We start from the raw sequence: 19460 nt of genomic DNA on the forward strand, positions 1-19460 counted from the left end.
GGGCGCGTCACCGTCGACACGACCACGCTGGCCGCCCCACGCTCCATTTCGGTGACCGTAACCGCTGAGAGAAGGACGAGGCGAACTCCAGAACCCCACCCACGCACGGACAAGCCACGCCCCGACCTCTAATGCACGGACGCGACCGAGCAACGCCGCGGGAATTCCGTCGAGTAGCTGGCGGGTGCGACTGGACGCGACCGTGCACGCCAGGACGCGCGTCCCCGACGCAGCACTTCCCTCCAAACCCTGGCGTCGTCGTTCGCACACGTAGCAGCGCCGCCCCTCGCTCCCAATGCGCTGCTGCCGCCCGCTCTCTCTCCCTCGCCACGGACCCGGTGCACCGTGCACCGGCGTCGCGCCTTTAAAATGCCCCGAACCCCTCCCTGCCTCTCCGTTCGCCAGCAGACACACACCACTCCACAACACCACCTCCCCCGCGGAGAGGAGCTCCACTCCTCTCTGCAGCCCACGCTCGAGCTCGCCGTCCGGGAGACCCCGGTGAAGGTTGACGTCGCAGGACGCCGCTGTTTCTCCCCCAACCTAGCTCAATGGAAACCCCATCCTCTCCTTGCTCTAATGCTCCCCTCGTTTTCTTCCAGGAAAGCCTGTAGACGCCGGCGTTCCAAACAGCGTTTTCGCCGTCGCCGTCGCTCGCCGGAAAAAGGAGCTCTGTTTTCGTCGCCACCACCACCGTTCGGTAGCCCCTGCTTCACCGCCTCGAGCGCGCCTCACCCCGCCGTCGACAGAGCCCCGAGGTGAGCGCCACAGCCCCCGCCAGTTCCCTGGTCGCCGGTGCACGTCGTGCATGGCGCCGTGGGGACGACGCGCAGCAGCCGTCGATCTCCACTTGATCGGACGGCTGCATGCACTCGCCTCCCCTGGCCCGCGCCAGCGTGGCCGCCGTGTCGGCCGGGTTCAAACCCGCGGTTCCCGCGCAGCCGAAACGCTGCCGGGCCGTTTCTGGCCGAGCCCAACATCTCCGGCCCATTCTCATTTCCTGTTTAAATCTAGTTCAAAGCTGCCAGTACACATGTCTGTAGGTTTTGAAATCCCATAAATTCCTCGAGCGCTCAAATTTGTTGATTCAAATTTCTTTGTGCTCGTGAATAAAATATCTACCACAAATAAATGCATGCATGTGATTTAGTGATGTGAATATGTGCTGAAAAATACAAACCTAAAAAGTATCTGATTGTGTAATTTATTTAGTGTGTGATATTTATGCAACCTTTCTGCATGAGGTCAATTTGGTTGTGAAGTGTATGTAGATAGCTTCATTTTGGCACTAGTCCCACATGCAGGAGCTTCCTGGATTTTAATTGTTTTAGAAAACAAGATCTGTCCAGAGAGCCAGTAAATGATTTTTAGTTTCAAAAATAATAGTGATTTTGAAACAAACCCAAGTGCTGCTGGTAGATATATCTATAGAGTAATTTTGTGCCAAAGGAAATATTTTTAGGAGTTATAGTTTAATTTCAAGGATTTCATTACTAAGACAGTATATCTTTTCAGTATTTGATTTTTATAAAATCTTTTACGAACCAGAAAAATGTCAAACCAGTGGGGTTAGTTCACATTTAGTCTCACCTATCCAGGGGTATGTTTGGTGGTTGTTGATGATGCTCTGATACTGGTGTGACTTGCTTCTTGTATGCTCTGGTTTCTGTCCCATTTAAATTGTCTAAATTAATTAAAAGTTTATTTGAAAGTGATTCTTGTTCATGTGTGTTCTACATGTTATTAGCTTTCTGTAGGTATGCTGCATGCATTTTTATGACTTACAGAAAGATTTAGGCCATTTAAATGGTTCCTAAGTCAATTCTGGAATTGCAAAAATCATATCTTTTGTTTTAAAAATCATAAATGGATGAAACCTCTTTCAGTAGCTTGCATTAGTAACCCTTTACATACTGTAATTTTCCCAAATTTTTGTGTGAACTATGCTGGTGTGGTTTGTTGATTGGATATGTCTTGTTGTTTTCTTTTTGCGACGCTAGATTCGAACATCGCCGGAAACGAAGGAGGAGGAGACTTCGGAGGGATTGAAGAGGAAGACCAGGGGCACTTTGCTGATCAAGGCAAGCCACCTCTTGATGCATCTCTGATCCCATATATATATCTTGCTCTTGCATTATTACAGGTTTTATAAAGTGCATGTCTTTTATTTATTATGTCGGTGGTTAGTGCCACCCGAAGTTTTTATTGATCCACCCTTAGGGTGCAGCCCTCCTTGGTACCTACTGATCAAACCTCTATTAGTGATATGGTGCTTATCACCTTGTCATCCTCGTCGCCACTTTTCGAAGAAGAATTGGACTATAGGTTGGGAGCCCTGGGAAAATGGATATGAAAATGTTTTCCTGAAAATGAGCTTTTCAAAAACCTTGGAATGGGGTAGCCCTGCCCAAGTGTGGTTTATCAAAAGGCAAAAGTTTCTAAAAAGAAGATTTGCTGGAGGCAAGTGGAGGAAAGAAAATATTTTCGAAAACTTTAGCGCCTAAGTACTCACCCGGACTGAAAGACAGTGCAACCACATTACCCCAAAGTGGGCACGGGGCGTAGCGTAGTAGTTTGTTTCGCCTTAGTTTGAGTCCTGCAAATGTAGTGGCAGTCCGACCATGGACGCTTTGACCGGGGTTCTTCCCATGAGAAGGGACGCAACCCATTTGCCTTTTCAGGTACGCGGGGTACAACCTATGAGCTCCCATTGAATAATGCCCCGCAGTTGGTCGCGGCATTCCGGAGGGTCGAGCTGGTCGGGGAATTTGCTACTCCTGGGTAAACGACCCCTCGGACTCTGGTGTTGGGAGGTACAACTCTAGGCGGCATGTCTTAGGCTAAGGCGAGCAGGCGAAAAACTACGATCGGGTATTTGTCGTGGCATATGTCATTATGCAGGGATGATGCCCACACGATGAGTATTCGAATCTTGTGGGGAAAGTGTACAACCTCTGCAGAGTGAAAACTATTCGAATAGCCGTGTCCGCGGTTATGGACGGTCGGGAAGGCTGTTGCTTAGCCTGAAGAGTTTTTGTTTTACAAAAGTGTTTTCTCAAATATTGTTTTGGGAAAGTGATGCCAGGGGGACCGGTGGAAAGTGTACCTGGAAGGTACGGTGGAGAGCTGAAATGTTTTGTGTTGGCCATATGAGATGGCCGGGAAAGAAATCGGGTCACCCTTACCTATTAGTCTGCAAATAAAATGGTTTACAGAAAAGTTTTTCAACAACAATATGAAGATGTCATACTCTCGAGAGGAACCACCTCTCGCTCCTTGTCGCCCTAGTTTAGTGCCTGTTCCTTGCTACTGCCATATTGCATATCCTTTACTTCTCTCTAAGGTGGTTTGCGAGTACATTCAAACGTACTCATTGGCATTGTTGTCCTGGCTATTTACTTGGCCAGACTTTGAAGAGGAGTACTACGAAGAAGAGGAGTACGACGCCGAAGACGCGAACTAGGTCGCTCTCCCAGTCAGCCGCCTGTAGGGTAAAGGCCTGACATGGGTTCCACCGCTGTTTGAAGTCAAATAAATTCCGCTGCTGTTTGTTGAACTTCGGCCTTGATGGCCTATGATGTAAGACTTCCGTATTAATGTTATTCGGTACTGTAATGGATGATGTAATCTGGTATCAGTTTGGTTATGTATTCACGATGGAATGATCTTGGGATCGTGAAATTGTATGCATAACAGGAGTTCTGGACTGGTAAGTCCGGGGCCCCACAGAGCTGGTATCAGAGCCATCCTGACTGTAGGAGACCTTAGTTAGCCTGGGCATTAGCACAGAACAAAAACTATTTTCTTAAATCAAAGAGGTTGACTAAATGCTGAAAATGCTTAAGTCCCTTATCTCCCTCTATTTTTCAAACTTTACTTGGATTAATGTTTTATTATGCATAAAATTTTGCACACTTTGATCACTAACTTAATCTACTCTAAAAATTTGTGTAGATGGAGATCGAGTACACGCACTTCCGTCAGGTCGGGGTGAGGCCGCCTCTCTACTTCTTCGAGCGGGCCTTAGCCGACCTGGCTGTTCGTTGTGGACGTCCGGTGCCCGAGGTGAAGGGCGTCCGTACCGAGAGGTCTGCAGACTCAGAGATGGCCTGGTTGGTCACTTGCGTCGTCAGGGGAAGTGGGATTGCCCCCGTTTCTGAGGAGTTCACCATCGACGTGATGGAGCGCACGTGGCTTGACGGGATGATCCGAGTCTTCAAGGAGGCTCTTGCTCGCCTTGCTTTTCTGCACCCGGAGGTTGTCGCCGGCACTGGCTACCAGTACCTTGGCCAGCGCGACCTCGCGGGCCAGCCCGTGGCCGGCGCCCCACACGCCGACACCGCACACCAGCTGCACCACCTGGAGTACCTGCTTCACCACACTCAGACTCAGCAGGACCGCGCCCGTGAGAGGTGCGACCTGCAGGAGGACGAGATTGTGGCACTTCGCGCTCAGCTTGCTGCTGCTCAGGCTGACCTTGTCAGTGAGCGCAAGCTGAGGTTTGCCGCACGCCGGAGGGTTACCCGCCTGAAGGCGAAGGTGGCTTCGCTGGAGGCCCTGACTGCTCAGATGGAGGCCACTATTGAGGAGCTTGAGGACGACGGTGAGGATCTCCGCAAGGAGAACGAGGCCCTTCTCAGCGACGATGATGACTACGAGGAGGAGGACTTCGATATGGAGCCTGATACTGAGGATGAGGCCTTCATCAACGATGAAGATGAGGAGCCCGAGCCACTGATGTCCGAGGAGGACCCCGAGGAGCCAGCCTTCGACGAGGGCGCCCCACCAGCACCTGAGGGTCCTGTCGTGGACCTTGACGACTTCTAGAGTACTACCCCCAGACTCGCACCACCTTACCGTAGGGCGATGATATAGGTACCCGTGCGATGCGAGTAGACTTATGATGATGGTTCTGTTAAAACCATCCATTTTGGTTGTGCTGTATGAGACTTATGTTGTGATGTTGTATGACTATGTGTGCCTTCGGCACCCTGCTATGTTATGCTATCGTTTGCCTACTTTACATTTGCGAGTTTCCGTTTTCAAAGTTGCATTTTTAACAAGCCCCCCCCCCCCTTTTTAGTGACTGCCCATCTCTTTGTTTCCCCATTAATATCTGATCCACATCTCTTCAGGATGGTTGAAACCCGTAGTGGAAACGCCAGCGGGTCCGACCAAAACCCCCCTCCACCTCCGGACCCAACCATGGCACAACTTCTGCGCCTTATGATGGAAGACCGTGAGGCAGCCCGTGCAGAGCGCCAAGCTAGCCTTGCTACCCTTCAGCACCTCGCTCAAATTGCTACCGGAAACGCCAACAACAATAATGGTGGGGATGGCAATGCAGACCCTCGCTCCAAGCTGAAGGATTTCCAGAGCACCAATCCACCTATCTTCTCCAAGTGCACTGAACCCCTCGACGCCGATGACTGGCTTCGCACTATTGAGAACAACCTGGAAGTTGCCGGAGTCGGCGACAATGAGAAGGTTTTGTTCGCCACCCATTATCTTTCTGGACCCGCCCGCGCTTGGTGGGAAAACGTCAAGGCTATTCAAGCTGAGGGACACGTCATCAACTGGGAAGAATTCAAGACCAAGTTCCGCAAGACCCACATTCCATCAGGACTGATTAAGCTCATGAAGGACAAATTCATGAATCTGAAGCAAGGAAGCATGACTGTGGTGGAGTATATGGACAAGTTCACCACTCTGTCCAGGTATGCTCCAGAAGACATCGACACTGAAGAAAAGAAGAAGGACCGTTTCCTAAATGGTCTGCATGATGAGATGCAGAGTATTTTGGTCGCTGTTCCGTACCCTGACCTTGAGTCCATTGTTGATGCCTCTATCATGGTGGAGAGCAAGCGCAAGAGTGCGTTTGAGAACCGCAAGCGCAAGGCGATGATGCAGTAGGGCAGCTCCGGCACTCAGCGACCCCGCAGTTTTCCTCCACCAAGGCCGGCGCCCCAGCAGCAGCGGACACCACCCCCTGCACCTCGCCCCAACAACCCCAACCGCAACTTCAACCCTCAGCGTTCTGGAGGAAACAACTACAATCCCAACTACAACCGACAGAACAACATTGTCCGCCCCGTCACCAATGGGTGCTACACCTGCGGACAGCCGGGTCATTTCTCCAAGGAGTGTCCCAACAAGATGAACACTGCTCAGCGCCCCAATGCGCCCAAGCCAAATCAGGGTCAAGCCCGTACTGCCGCCGGAAGGAACCCGAACCAGAAGAAGTCTGCTGGACCAGCTAGGGGACACCTCAACCATGTCAACGCAGAAGAAGCTCAGGAAGCTCCGGATATTGTTCTGGGTACGTTCCCTGTCAACTCAGTCCCCTCGACTGTTTTGTTCGACTCTGGAGCCTCGCATTCTTTCGTTACCAAGCCCTTTGTGAAAAAGGGAGGCTTAACCCCCACCCCCTTGAAACGACCTATGCTCGTACAAATCCCTGGATCCACTAGCGTAACCCGAGTTCCCTGCAAAGAGGTTCCCATAGATATTCAGGGAAAACGTTTCCACGCAAATCTGATAGTGTTGGGTGAGCAAGGGTTGGAAGTTATTTTAGGGATGGATTGGATGGTGAAGTACAAGGGGCATATAGACTGTGCTCGCCGAGCTATAACCATGACTGCTGAGGACGGGGAAGTAGTTGAGCACGTGGCGACCATGCCCTCATCTAAGGCCTTATGCAAGAAGAGTGTCGCTAGCCCAGCCCTGCATGAAGTACCCGTAGTTTGTGAGTACCCTGATGTCTTTCCCGATGAGCTACCCGGTATGCCCCCTGATCGGGATATCGAGTTTATCATCGAGCTAGTTCCCGGAACTGCCCCCATCGCTCAGCGACCTTACCGGATGAACCCGCAGGAATTAGTTGAGTTGAAGAAGCAGTTGGATGACATGTTGAGGAAAGGATTGATTCGCCCGAGCGCATCACCCTGGGGATCTCCCGTTATCTTTGTGGATAAGCGGGACGGTACTATCCGCCTGTGTGTGGATTACCGAAAACTGAATGATGTCACCATCAAAAACAAATACCCCCTCCCGAAGATTGAGGATTTGTTTGACCAGATGAATGGCGCCCGAGTTTTCTCCAAGATTGATCTCCGAACGGGTTATCATCAACTCAAGGTTCGAGAGTCAGACATTCCCAAAACTGCCTTCACCACACGGTATGGACTTTTTGAATATACCGTGATGTCCTTCGGACTGACCAATGCCCCTGCCTATTTCATGAATCTCATGAACAAGGTGTTCATGAAGTACCTCGACAAGTTCGTCGTGGTTTTCATCGACGATATTCTGATCTACTCCAAGAATGAAGAAGAGCATGTTGAACATCTGCTGATTGTTTTGGGAACTCTCCGAGACCATCAGCTTTACGCCAAGTTTAGTAAATGTGAATTCTGGCTGAAAGAAGTAGGATTCCTTGGTCATGTCATTTCTGCCGGAGGAGTGTCAGTCGACCCGTCCAAAATTCAGTCCATCATGGAGAAGAAAGCCCCTACCAATCAGACCGAAGTCCGCGCCTTTCTAGGATTGGCGGGTTATTACCGCAAGTTCGTTGAAGGATTCTCCAGCATTGCGAGACCCTTAACACAGTTGTTGAAGAAGGATAAGAAGTTTGAGTGGACCGATAAGTGTGAGGCGAGTTTTCAGGAACTCAAGAAGCGATTAGTTACAGCCCCCGTCTTGACCATGCCCGATATCACCAAGGATTTTGATGTGTACTGCGATGCATCAAAGTTGGGTCTGGGAAGTGTGCTGATGCAAGAAGGCAAGGTGATAGCCTATTTGTCAAGGCAACTTCGACCGCACGAGATGAACTACCCCACGCATGACTTAGAGCTTGCTGCTGTAGTTCACGCCCTGAAGACTTGGCGCCACTATCTAGTGGGAAATCGCTGTGAGATCTACACTGATCACAAAAGTCTGAAGTACATCTTCACTCAGCGGGAGCTGAATATGAGGCAGAGTAGATGGATGGAGCTCATCAAGGACTACGATCTCGGTATTCATTATCATCCTGGTAAAGCCAATGTCGTAGCTGACGCCCTTAGTCGAGAGCCCTGTTCATTGAACGCCCTGATCAAGATTGCTCAACCCAAGCTGTACGAAGAACTTGAGGAGTTCGGCCTCGAGTTGGTTAGCCATGGTTTTCTGGCAAACCTTGAATTGAAGCCTACATTATTCGACCAAATCAAGGAAGCTCAAGTGGGCCATGAGAGTATTGAAGGGATCAAGCGTAGGATGAATAGGGAAGAAGTTCCTGGCTTCACCATTGATGCCAAAGGAGTTTTGTGGTACAAGGGACGCCTCTGTGTACCTAATATCGAAGACTTGAAGCAACTCATCATGAAGGAAGCTCACGACACCCCCTACTCAATCCACCCCGGAGGAACCAAAATGTATCAAGACCTGAAGAAACAATTTTGGTGGCACGGTATGAAGCGCGAGATAGCGTTTTTCATTGCTCGTTGCGACGTGTGCCAGAAAGTGAAGGCTGAGCATCAAAGACCAGCGGGACTACTCCAACCCCTCAAGATCCCCGAATGGAAATGGGAAGAAGTCGGAATGGATTTCATTACAGGATTGCCTAAATCTCAGCGCGGTCACGACTCCATCTGGGTTATCGTTGACCGACTTACCAAAGTTGCTCATTTCATTCCGGTGAAGACCAACTATAATGGTACCAAGTTAGCTGACCTTTATATATCCCGTATTGTTAGTCTCCACGGAGTCCCCAAGAGGATAGTGTCAGATCGAGGTACCCAATTCACCTCGAAATTCTGGAAGAGCCTGCATGAAGCCCTCGGAACAAAGCTAACCTTCAGCACCGCTTATCACCCGCAGACCGGTGGCCAAACAGAAAGAGTAAACCAGATTCTTGAAGATATGCTTCGTGCTTGCGTCCTCGCCTATGGAGCAAAGTGGGAAGATTGCCTACCCTTCGCGGAATTCTCTTACAACAATAGCTACCAAGCTAGTCTGCAGATGGCCCCCTTTGAAGCCCTATATGGTCGCCGTTGTCGAACCCCTCTCAACTGGTCCGAGACTAGAGATAGCCAAGTTTTTGGACCTGACCATCTTCGCGAAGCTGAAGAACAAGTTCAACTGATCCGCGATCGCCTCAAGGCTGCTCAATCCCGTCAGAAGAGTTATGCTGACTCCAAGCGACGTGAATTGACCTTCAAGGTTGGAGATCATGCTTATCTTCGCGTCACTCCACTCAAGGGAATGCAAAGATTTCACGTCAGAGGGAAGCTTGCCCCCAGATATATTGGGCCCTTCAAGGTTCTCGCTCGTCGAGGTGAAGTATCCTATCAACTGGAATTGCCTGCTGAATTAGCGGATTTCCATGATGTGTTTCATATCTCTCTACTTCGACGATGCCTCCAAGTGCCTGACAAACCTGAGGCGTTCAAGAACATCGATTATCGCACCCTCGACCTCAACACCGACTTAACCTATCGTGAAGTACCCCTTCGAATTCTGGAAGAATCTGTTCGTCTCACCCGTAGAAGAAAGATTAAATTCTGTAAAGTCCAGTGGACTAATCACTCCGAGGAGGAAGCCACTTGGGAACGAGAAGATCAACTTCGGAAGGACTTTCCAGCACTCTTCAGTTCTTAGCCACCGAATCTCGAGGACGAGATTCATTTTAAGGGGGGAAGGTTTGTAACAACCCAACTTTTGTGTCTTGATTATAATTTTGGAACACAAATTCTTGGGTCAACAAAAACTTTTTCTATCATTAAAAATCTCATGCATATAGTTACTCTTGCATTGGTTGTAGAGTTTTTGTGTGTATGTTGCTTGTGAATATTCCAATTGTGTGCCAATATCTAAAACAATAAAACTTTTCTTTTCACTATAACACCTTGCTTATCCCTGGTTTTAGTTAGCTAACAATAAAGTGCTAAACCCTAGTGCATGTGATCATGATCTCTCAAGATCATGTTTCTTCCAAACTTCCATCCTCCATAATTCCTCCATCCTTTCTCAAAAATTTAAAATCGAAAATCCTCCAAGCAAGTAACCATTGAACCATCATTAATTGCCCTAGTCTTGCCCTTGATCACACATTGAGTGGTTAATTCGAAAATCCAAAGAATGGGAAAATGTGGAGGATGGCCAAGCCGGCCATCACACCACCACATTACCTTGCATCCCTCTATCTATCTCTCTCTTCTCTTTACTCCTCCAAACCACCAGCACATGGACAGAATTCGACCCCATCTCCCTTCTCTTCACTCTTTTACTCTACACACACGGGTCACATGATTATGCATGCATTTGGCACCTTGTGGTTAAGAGGGAAGTGGGAGAGAGGAGGTGGCCTGGGCTGGAAGCACACTGGCTGCCAATATGGCATGCCTCCACTCAGATGCAGCCAAACCGGAAGCTACTCCAACCTATCCCTCCCTCCTGTCCCTCCCCTAGCTCCCTACCACCCTCTCCCGTCGCATCCCTCCGTTGGAGACAAACCGCACGGAGACACTCTCCTCCCTCTCTTCTTTCTGCGGCACACGCTGGCGAAACCAGGAGGCCTCGACGTCGCTGCGCCTCCCTACTCCTCCTAGACCACCATCCCGTGCACCCCTTCTCGTTCTGCAGCCCAACCGACCCCCAACAGCCGACGGGCGCGTCACCGTCGACACGACCACGCTGGCCGCCCCACGCTCCATTTCGGTGACCGTAACCGCTGAGAGAAGGACGAGGCGAACTCCAGAACCCCACCCACGCACGGACAAGCCACGCCCCGACCTCTAATGCACGGACGCGACCGAGCAACGCCGCGGGAATTCCGTCGAGTAGCTGGCGGGTGCGACTGGACGCGACCGTGCACGCCAGGACGCGCGTCCCCGACGCAGCACTTCCCTCCAAACCCTGGCGTCGTCGTTCGCACACGTAGCAGCGCCGCCCCTCGCTCCCAATGCGCTGCTGCCGCCCGCTCTCTCTCCCTCGCCACAGACCCGGTGCACCGTGCACCGGCGTCGCGCCTTTAAAATGCCCCGAACCCCTCCCTGCCTCTCCGTTCGCCAGCAGACACACACCACTCCACAACACCACCTCCCCCGCGGAGAGGAGCTCCACTCCTCTCTGCAGCCCACGCTCGAGCTCGCCGTCCGCGAGACCCCGGTGAAGGTTGACGTCGCAGGACGCCGCTGTTTCTCCCCCAACCTAGCTCAATGGAAACCCCATCCTCTCCTTGCTCTAATGCTCCCCTCGTTTTCTTCCAGGAAAGCCTGTAGACGCCGGCGTTCCAAACAGCGTTTTCGCCGTCGCCATCGCTCGCCGGAAAAAGGAGCTCTGTTTTCGTCGCCACCACCACCGTTCGGTAGCCCCTGCTTCACCGCCTCGAGCGCGCCTCACCCCGCCGTCGACAGAGCCCCGAGGTGAGCGCCACAGCCCCCGCCAGTTCCCTGGTCGCCGATGCACGTCGTGCATGGCGCCGTGGGGACGACGCGCAGCAGCCGTCGATCTCCACTTGATCGGACGGCTGCATGCACCCGCCTCCCCTGGCCCGCGCCAGCGTGGCCGCCGTGTCGGCCGGGTTCAAACCCGCGGTTCCCGCGCAGCCGAAACGCTGCCGGGCCGTTTCTGGCCGAGCCCAACATCTCCGGCCCATTCTCATTTCCTGTTTAAATCTAGTTCAAAGCTGCCAGTACACATGTCTGTAGGTTTTGAAATCCCATAAATTCCTCGAGTGCTCAAATTTGTTGATTCAAATTTCTTTGTGCTCGTGAATAAAATATCTACCACAAATAAATGCATGCATGTGATTTAGTGATGTGAATATGTGCTGAAAAATACAAACCTAAAAAGTATCTGATTGTGTAATTTATTTAGTGTGTGATATTTATGCAACCTTTCTGCATGAGGTCAATTTGGTTGTGAAGTGTATGTAGATAGCTTCATTTTGGCACTAGTCCCACATGCAGGAGCTTCCTGGATTTTAATTGTTTTAGAAAACAAGATCTGTCCAGAGAGCCAGTAAATGATTTTTAGTTTCAAAAATAATAGTGATTTTGAAACAAACCCAAGTGCTGCTGGTAGATATATCTATAGAGTAATTTTGTGCCAAAGGAAATATTTTTAGGAGTTATAGTTTAATTTCAAGGATTTCATTACTAAGACAGTATATCTTTTCAGTATTTGATTTTTATAAAATCTTTTACGAACCAGAAAAATGTCAAACCAGTGGGGTTAGTTCACATTTAGTCTCACCTATCCAGGGGTATGTTTGGTGGTTGTTGATGATGCTCTGATACTGGTGTGACTTGCTTCTTGTATGCTCTGGTTTCTGTCCCATTTAAATTGTCTAAATTAATTAAAAGTTTATTTGAAAGTGATTCTTGTTCATGTGTGTTCTACATGTTATTAGCTTTCTGTAGGTATGCTGCATGCATTTTTATGACTTACGTAAAGATTTAGGCCATTTAAATGGTTCCTAAGTCAATTCTGGAATTGCAAAAATCATATCTTTTGTTTTAAAAATCATAAATGGATGAAACCTCTTTCAGTAGCTTGCATTAGTAACCCTTTACATACTGTAATTTTCCCAAATTTTTGTGTGAACTATGCTGGTGTGGTTTGTTGATTGGATATGTCTTGTTGTTTTCTTTTTGCGACGCTAGATTCGAACATCGCCGGAAACGAAGGAGGAGGAGACTTCGGAGGGATTGAAGAGGAAGACCAGGGGCACTTTGCTGATCAAGGCAAGCCACCTCTTGATGCATCTCTGATCCCATATATATATCTTGCTCTTGCATTATTACAGGTTTTATAAAGTGCATGTCTTTTATTTATTATGTCGGTGGTTAGTGCCACCCGAAGTTTTTATTGATCCACCCTTAGGGTGCAGCCCTCCTTGGTACCTACTGATCAAACCTCTATTAGTGATATGGTGCTTATCACCTTGTCATCCTCGTCGCCACTTTTCGAAGAAGAATTGGACTATAGGTTGGGAGCCCTGGGAAAATGGATATGAAAATGTTTTCCTGAAAATGAGCTTTTCAAAAACCTTGGAATGGGGTAGCCCTGCCCAAGTGTGGTTTATCAAAAGGCAAAAGTTTCTAAAAAGAAGATTTGCTGGAGGCAAGTGGAGGAAAGAAAATATTTTCGAAAACTTTAGCGCCTAAGTACTCACCCGGACTGAAAGACAGTGCAACCACATTACCCCAAAGTGGGCACGGGGCGTAGCGTAGTAGTTTGTTTCGCCTTAGTTTGAGTCCTGCAAATGTAGTGGCAGTCCGACCATGGACGCTTCGACCGGGGTTCTTCCCATGAGAAGGGACGCAACCCATTTGCCTTTTCAGGTACGCGGGGTACAACCTATGAGCTCCCATTGAATAATGCCCCGCAGTTGGTCGCGGCATTCCGGAGGGTCGAGCTGGTCGGGGAATTTGCTACTCCTGGGTAAACGACCCCTCGGACTCTGGTGTTGGGAGGTACAACTCTAGGCGGCATGTCTTAGGCTAAGGCGAGCAGGCGAAAAACTACGATCGGGTATTTGTCGTGGCATATGTCATTATGCAGGGATGATGCCCACACGATGAGTATTCGAATCTTGTGGGGAAAGTGTACAACCTCTGCAGAGTGAAAACTATTCGAATAGCCGTGTCCGCGGTTATGGACGGTCGGGAAGGCTGTTGCTTAGCCTGAAGAGTTTTTGTTTTACAAAAGTGTTTTCTCAAATATTGTTTTGGGAAAGTGATGCCAGGGGGACCGGTGGAAAGTGTACTTGGAAGGTACGGTGGAGAGCTGAAATGTTTTGTGTTGGCCATATGAGATGGCCGGGAAAGAAATCGGGTCACCCTTACCTATTAGTCTGCAAATAAAATGGTTTACAGAAAAGTTTTTCAACAACAATATGAAGATGTCATACTCTCGAGAGGAACCACCTCTCGCTCCTTGTCGCCCTAGTTTAGTGCCTGTTCCTTGCTACTGCCATATTGCATATCCTTTACTTCTCTCTAAGGTGGTTTGCGAGTACATTCAAACGTACTCATTGGCATTGTTGTCCTGGCTATTTACTTGGCCAGACTTTGAAGAGGAGTACTACGAAGAAGAGGAGTACGACGCCGAAGACGCGAACTAGGTCGCTCTCCCAGTCAGCCGCCTGTAGGGTAAAGGCCTGACATGGGTTCCACCGCTGTTTGAAGTCAAATAAATTCCGCTGCTGTTTGTTGAACTTCGGCCTTGATGGCCTATGATGTAAGACTTCCGTATTAATGTTATTCGGTACTGTAATGGATGATGTAATCTGGTATCAGTTCGGTTATGTATTCACGATGGAATGATCTTGGGATCGTGAAACTGTATGCATAACAGGAGTTCTGGACTGGTAAGTCCGGGGCCCCACAGCAGTCGGCTGCCTGACGCCTCCTCGTCAAACGCTGCTTGCTGCCTGTGCGGGAAAGGAGGTCTCGACCGTTGTGGGAGCTCCGACGGCAGCGGCGGTCAAACACCACCAGGGACTCGAGTCATCCTTCTCCTCCTCCACCGCGGCGCCCTCGTCTTCCTCGTCCGTACCGCGCTTGATGAGGAACAACTGGTGGCCAGCAGAGCAGCGCAGGTCGGCGGAGCGGTGCAGCTGTGCCACTGCCGTTGTGCGTCGTACCCTCGCCGGGGGGTGCAGCTGGGATCCGGTGGGAGCAGCGCAGCCCTTTGCTACCTTCGGCATCTCGGCCAGTTGCCACGTGCTTGGACTCCATCGTCCATACAAAGGTAGCCCCTGTGCTCAATCCACCTAATGGATGCAAAAATGGTTCAGTTCAGTTTGCCTTCATTTTCATTTGATCTTGCACACACAACAAGTTCGATGGAATGGCTGAAGAGAAACAATTTTGCATACTGCAAGAATTGTTGTAGGTGACGAAAGAGGAGACTTCTTAGGAAGGAAATGGTAAATTGTTGATGCAGGTTTGCTCAACACTTCCCTCATGTATTTACCTTGATGGGAGAGCAGTATATCTTGTTGCTTGCACCGTCGCTACTGTGCGCCGTGCCCTTGCCAGGAGGTGCAACCAGTAATTCGCCGCCTCCGTCCCCACCTTCATGGGGCCGCCTCTATCCCCTGCAGCTCTGTATGGTCAGACGTGATTACAATAACATGATCCTGTAAGTTGGATCTACTATTTTCATGAATCTATTCTGAGTAATCATGTTGTGTTTACAGATATGCATAGCTATTGCAGTCTGATAGGTAAATTATAATGCATAAGGAATATTAAGAAAATGGAAATTATCCCGTCTTCATAATGTGAGAAAATAGATGTTCATTAGTTGGTTAGGTTGGGTGCAGGAAGGTAAAGTTTTCAGCCTCATCCTTCTTTTTTCTGTTAATGTTCGCTGGTTTATTTATTATTTATTCATCTATTCATTTGATATATGTTTAGGCCAGGTTTCACTTTTCAGCAAGTTAATCCGGAATTTCGTGTCTGCGCCATGAAATTCTTACTGCCATTCTTGACTTTCTTTTTTTACTTAGGTCTAATCAGGTAATAGGCAATGAATATGCGCTCCAGTGCACAGAAAAGCTAAGGGTCCTGTCATGTTTTGAGGTAGATGCTAACCAAACAGGGTTCCTCTCTAGGAGACGTATCTCGGAGAACATCGTCTATGCCTCTGACCTCCTCAGGTGCTGCCACACTAGGAAAGCTCCCACCATCGTCTTTAAGATTGACTTCTGTCAGGCCTTTGACTCAGTTAACTGGGCCAGCCTCCTCACGATCCTCAAGGCTCGAGGATTTGATGATAGGTGGTGCACCTGGCCGGAGAGGATTTTGGCCACCGGGCATACTACGATCCTCCTTAATGGCGTTCCTGGTGACTGGATCCGCTGCAAAAATGGTCTCCGTCAAGGAGACCCCCTTCTTCATCGTCGCAGATGTTGTCCAGCGCCTTATCTGTCAGGCCTGGTCAAATGGTTCCTGTAATATCCCAGGTTTAGAGGCAATAAAATGAGAGAACACCAAAGTGTGCATTGCATTCATGCATAGAAAATCCGGGGAATTTTCGCGCTTTCAAATAAAACTTACCACAGTAACTGAAGTTTCACTTGACTTGCTGGAACTGAAGTAGATCATCAAGTCAAGCGCTATAAACTTCTCTGTGATCTTTGCTAAAACCTTGTTTTGGGTAGAGATGATTTGATCTATGGATTAGATCAAATGGAATTATATTTACAACAACACATTCTTTAAGAATCAAACCTTAACTTATTAACACTTAAAAGTTAACAACTACCTTTGTGTGTAATTTAATTCACTTCTAAACTTATTACCAAATAAGGTAAACCACATGGTCAAAAGTGCATAAAAGCCACACATTCTTATTTAAATCATAACTTATTAAGAATATGGAATATCATAAAACTAAATCCATTTACATTACGATTTATAGTTCAAACTATTTGAATAAAACTGACTATGAGTATTTTAAAACTCATATGATCATGCCTTGGTGAAATCAAACACCAACTATCCAAATTTGAGGAATAATCTTCAACCTTGATCTTTTGATCAATATTATAATATAAATCCAATCCAATATGATATAGTGACTCATCCACAATAATAAAACCATCCACAAGATATTTAGTAACAAATGCCACTTGGCTATCCAAAAATAAATCATATGAGAGGATAATGATCTTGCCACATAGGATGAAAATATATACAAGACTTGCTTTCCAAGCTATGCCACCTCATGCTCAAAGGATTGCTATGGATGAGGGCATGACACCCAAGCACCTTACTCATCAAACCAACACAAGAGTCACCACCTATGTGTCATGATACTAGAGCTTGCCCAAGCCTATAAATAGAGCCACACCTTTCATAAATTTGGACATCTTGTACCATGCTACAAGGAAACCAAACACTTGAGACCTTCCATGTGAATTAGATAGGATCAAGATGAAGAAGCTAGGAGGTGGAGGCATACCACAAGAAGAAGGTTTATCAGATTTCCTGAAGAACAAGCTACAGAAGATACCAAGGTAGAATTCCTAGGCAAACCATATATTTAGAGGATCATATCATCATCTCTTGAGTAGGACCTTAGGAAACCAATTCCATAATCATCACAATTTGGTATTACTTGGAAACCCTAAGAATCTAAGTGAGTGTGATGAGAGGAATGATAAAGAGTGATTAGTAAGGAATAAGTGGATATTGTCTAATGCATGATTATACCTTGTAGATATAGATGATCAGTTAAACCCATGTTATTAATAGATCTCATCTATCACATAAAATAATAAGTATATCACTAATAGTTAATCCCAAACTATGCCTCATGCCTATTTCTTACTTCAAATAGTGAAGTATTACCAAAACCCTAAACCTGTTCACATAGGATTCACCCCACATAAAATATTATATCCTAACCTGTGTATCATGGATCACAAGTATAAACCAAGTTATAGATACTTAGTATTAAATACCATTTGGTGAGTAGGATGAAACCAAGATCCTATTCTACTTTGCAATCCAAATACTTTGCCTAAGTGAACCAAATAAATAGTATTTATAAAGTAGCACCACCTCAGCAAGAGAGTTAATCATGATGAGTTTAGGATTCATTTTAAATAATTCAAGCAAGAGTTTTCTAAGCAAGATTATTTAACATAGAGTAAATCCAACCATTTTCTTAAACCTTTGAAAACAATTCTTCACATAAAATCATGAACCATTCCATTCTCAACACCATTTAATTTCAACTCTAACCATGATATAAAATACATGGGAACAGTCAATATTGTTAAGTAATAACAAAACTTAATGACATGTTTACCAAGCACTGGTGATAAACTTCAAATCATTCAAAATAGGTTTCGTTCCCAAATTTAAAGAATTGAGATAAACCATTAAACCATATCTACTTTATTTATACTCCACCAAAGCATCAACATAATCAAATATTATATATTTGTTTGAACAGAACAAATATGCAGCAAGCAGCACTATCAAGTTCTATTAAGATTCACATATTTTGGAACCTACAAATTCAAACAGAATTCAAATTTGAATTCAAACCAGTAAATAAAAACAGAAAAAGAAAACAGAAATTTGAAAAAGGAAATGGAGGGAAACTTACCTGTTCAGGCCGCAGCAGCCCAAAGCCTAGGCCCAGGAGCAGCCCAGCCCACGAGTGAAGCCAGCCCAAACCACTTACCGTTTCGCTGCTTTAAAAATCGTGCAATGGAGATTCGTCGTCGTCGTCTTCCTCTACGGCGTCGACAGCACTGCGACGCCAGTAGGCCACGACCTCCTCGCCGATAAGCTTGCCCGGACGTCGCTAGACCTCTCAGAAGCACGCCCAATCTCTCTCGCGTCCGAGTCTATCTGCGGAAGAAAAGATCTTCGCCTGACTAAATCTTCCAGAGACCGCCACCTCCTGATCGTCGCCGTCGTCGTGTCGAGGCCTCAGAGCTCCCCTCGGCCTATAAATAGTTGGAGATCATCACCGTGTAATCCTTGTTCTTCGCCGCCCATCCATTCTCTCTCAATCGCTCTCTATCTCTCACTGGAACCACCGCCATGGCCGGCCAGTTCTCCGGCTAGCCGCCGATAGAAGCCACCCCGTAGTCCACCGCGTAGTCGAGGAGAAGCGCCGTGTCTCAGGGAGCATCCTCGTGGAAGGAATCGAGGAGAGGAGGTCTCAATCGCCGCCAATCGACCGTTCCCTTTGATCGGTATCCCGCAGAAAAGTGAATATTGTCGTCGTCCTCGTCTCTGGCAGACTCCGTCGAGCATCTGGGAAGCATCAAGGTGAGCAGGTGCGTCGATTGAGCTATCCCTTTCTTCCTAAAGTGCATCCTAGCGTTAGTTCATAAGTTGGCCGGACTGCGCCGCCGCAGATGAGCTCACCGGCGATGCTCCGGTGACCTTTGGGCGGTGGCGTTGATGCTCACTTGCTCAGCATCGAGTCCTGGTTCTAACGCGCATAAAAGCAACGTCTCTGGTGCCCTATAGACTCGTCGTCGTCGCTCGCCGGCGCTCTCTCCGGCGAGATGACGTGGATGTGGGGTCCTGCAACACTTTTTGACTTGGTCCACTCTCACGTGGCATCCAACGTGGCATTGGTCCCACAAGTCAGTGACTAGGGTAGACATGTCTCGGGTATCTTTAGTATTTCTGTTTTATTTCAAATTCCAGAAAATCACTGAAGCTTGGCAAAATTATATAAAATCCATTTCAACTCAGAAAAATATAAATAATATATCAAAATGCTCACAAAAATAAACTCTATTCAAATAAAATATAAAACAAAAATGTGTGCCAAAATAAAAATCCATTTATTTTTAACCTTATTAATTATGCCATTTCAATTATTTAAAATACAATTTGAAATCAATAATTAGTGAAATTTCAAAATTAAATTTTAACTATTCAGTAACTAAGTAAAATGTTAAGATTAATTTTATTTATCATATTTTCATT

General features: G+C 47.4%; 1 protein-coding gene across 1 annotated transcript; it reads left to right on the plus strand.

The window, feature by feature from the left end:
* The first annotated feature begins 5205 nt into the window (after nt 1-5205).
* LOC139834017 (uncharacterized) lies at nt 5206-8813 on the plus strand. The gene is made up of 5 exons (XM_071824400.1): nt 5206-5909; nt 5958-6781; nt 7376-7527; nt 7609-8328; nt 8736-8813. Exons 1-5 carry the CDS (start codon nt 5206-5208, stop codon nt 8811-8813), a joined length of 2478 nt encoding a protein of 825 aa, XP_071680501.1.
* The last annotated feature ends 10647 nt before the right edge of the window (nt 8814-19460 follow it).

Source organism: Lolium perenne, chromosome 7 (assembly GCF_019359855.2).
Source record: "Lolium perenne isolate Kyuss_39 chromosome 7, Kyuss_2.0, whole genome shotgun sequence".
NCBI lineage: Eukaryota > Viridiplantae > Streptophyta > Magnoliopsida > Poales > Poaceae > Lolium > Lolium perenne.

Coding starts and splice junctions, on each gene's coding strand:
- LOC139834017 (XM_071824400.1), top strand. CDS start 5,206: ATGGCACAACTTCTGCGCCTTATGATGGAAGACCGTGAGGCAGCCCGT. Junction 5,910..5,957: donor AAGCGCAAGGCGATGATGCA/GTAGGGCAGCTC, acceptor TCCTCCACCAAG/GCCGGCGCCCCAGCAGCAGC. Junction 6,782..7,375: donor CTTTCCCGATGAGCTACCCG/GTATGCCCCCTG, acceptor GAACTCTCCGAG/ACCATCAGCTTTACGCCAAG.